Raw genomic sequence first — 1,368 nt, 5'->3', positions numbered from 1 at the left:
CCCCCTCCCATCCAATTCTGCACCCCCTGAGAGCTCTCTCTGCCTTCCAGCCCTTGGCTGCGATGATGGATGAGGAGCCAGAGGCCACGAAGCCGGTGGGGAGCAAAGCTGAGGGTGGTGAGCGTGGGGGCCAAAAACGGGGGGCTGAGCCCATGGGGCAGGGAGGGAGTGGGTTTGTCCTGCAGAATGGTGGTCCCCAGTTCAGGTCCCCACCCTGGGGCTCTCTCTGAATCCCTGTGTTGATCTGGCACAAGAGAACCTCAGGAGCAACCACCAGGAGAGATGTGACCACCTCTTTTCCCATTCCCAGGTGCCGCTGAAGGGGACAAGAAGGCTGAGAAGAGCCCAACAGATGACAAGGTACTCCTCATCCTCACCCTGCACCCCAAAGCCATGGGCAGAGGCTGCAGAATCTCCTTGGTGGGATCCCCAGGGCTGTTTGCAGCCTCTAGGACCCCAAACCCCCCGTGTCCTCCCAGAACAAGAAGCCGCAGCCGGGGGGGTTCCTGCAGTCCCACTATTTCGTGGCACTCTACCGCTTCAAAGCCCTGGAGAAGGATGACCTGGATTTCCCGTGAGTTCCCAGCCATGTCCTGGGCTCCTTCCCAAGGCTCCTGGGGTTTGGCTTGATGTGGGTCTCCCATGGCAGGGGGTCCTGCCCTCCCCCTCACAGAGCCCTTCCTTCCCTTCCAGGCCAGGGGAGAAGATCACAGTGGTCGATGACTCTAACGAGGAGTGGTGGCGGGTAAGGCCGTTTTCCGGTGAGAGGGATGGGTTTGCTGGGAGAGCATGTGGTGCTTCAAGTGGGGGGGGACACAGCCCCCAAACTCGCTTGCTTGCCACATCAACCCCCAGCCTGCCAGGGGGGGATCTGGGACCCCTGGATCAGCTCTGACCCCCTTCGCACTCCACCGCTGCCTCTTTCCAGGGGAAGATTGGTGAGAAAGTTGGGTACTTCCCCCCCAACTTCATCATCCGGGTGCGAGCAGGCGAGAGGGTGCACAAGGTGACACGATCCTTCGTGGGCAACCGGGAGATCGGGCAAATCACACTCAAGAAGGATCAGGTGAGACAGGACCCCCTGTCACTGCCCAGGGACCCCCAGCCCCACTCCGAGCCCCTCGTCACGGCTGACCCCTTCCTACCTACCCCAGCCCCTTGGATGAGTCCTGCTCTGCCCAGACCACCCTGCAAGTGGGTTCCCCCTGCTCTGGGGGGTCCTGGGGGTCTCACCCACCCCTCTCTTACCCCCAGATCGTGGTGCAGAAGGGAGAGGAGGTGAATGGTTATGTCAAAGTCTTCACTGGACGCAAAGTGGGGCTGTTCCCTGTGGACTTCCTGGAGGAGATCTGAGGGGGCTGCAGGGGG

At 61.4% G+C, this 1,368-nt stretch overlaps 1 protein-coding gene across 1 annotated transcript in view; it reads left to right on the top strand.

Moving 5' to 3' along the window:
* The window catches only part of STAC3 (SH3 and cysteine rich domain 3), a 2,776-nt gene extending 1,423 nt beyond the window's left edge, over nt 1-1,353 (top strand). Inside the window, exons 6-11 of the mRNA XM_009070992.1 lie at nt 46-117; nt 311-360; nt 480-574; nt 694-745; nt 929-1,066; nt 1,255-1,353. Of these exons, the coding sequence (XP_009069240.1) occupies nt 46-117; nt 311-360; nt 480-574; nt 694-745; nt 929-1,066; nt 1,255-1,353 (506 nt within the window). The remainder of the gene's footprint in view (nt 1-45; nt 118-310; nt 361-479; nt 575-693; nt 746-928; nt 1,067-1,254) is intronic.
* The last annotated feature ends 15 nt before the right edge of the window (nt 1,354-1,368 follow it).

Source organism: Acanthisitta chloris, unplaced genomic scaffold (assembly GCF_000695815.1).
Source record: "Acanthisitta chloris isolate BGI_N310 unplaced genomic scaffold, ASM69581v1 scaffold16623, whole genome shotgun sequence".
Classification (NCBI taxonomy): Eukaryota; Metazoa; Chordata; class Aves; order Passeriformes; family Acanthisittidae; genus Acanthisitta; species Acanthisitta chloris.
Note: the sequence above shows the minus strand (reverse complement) of the source record. Positions and strands in the feature narration are given on the sequence as shown.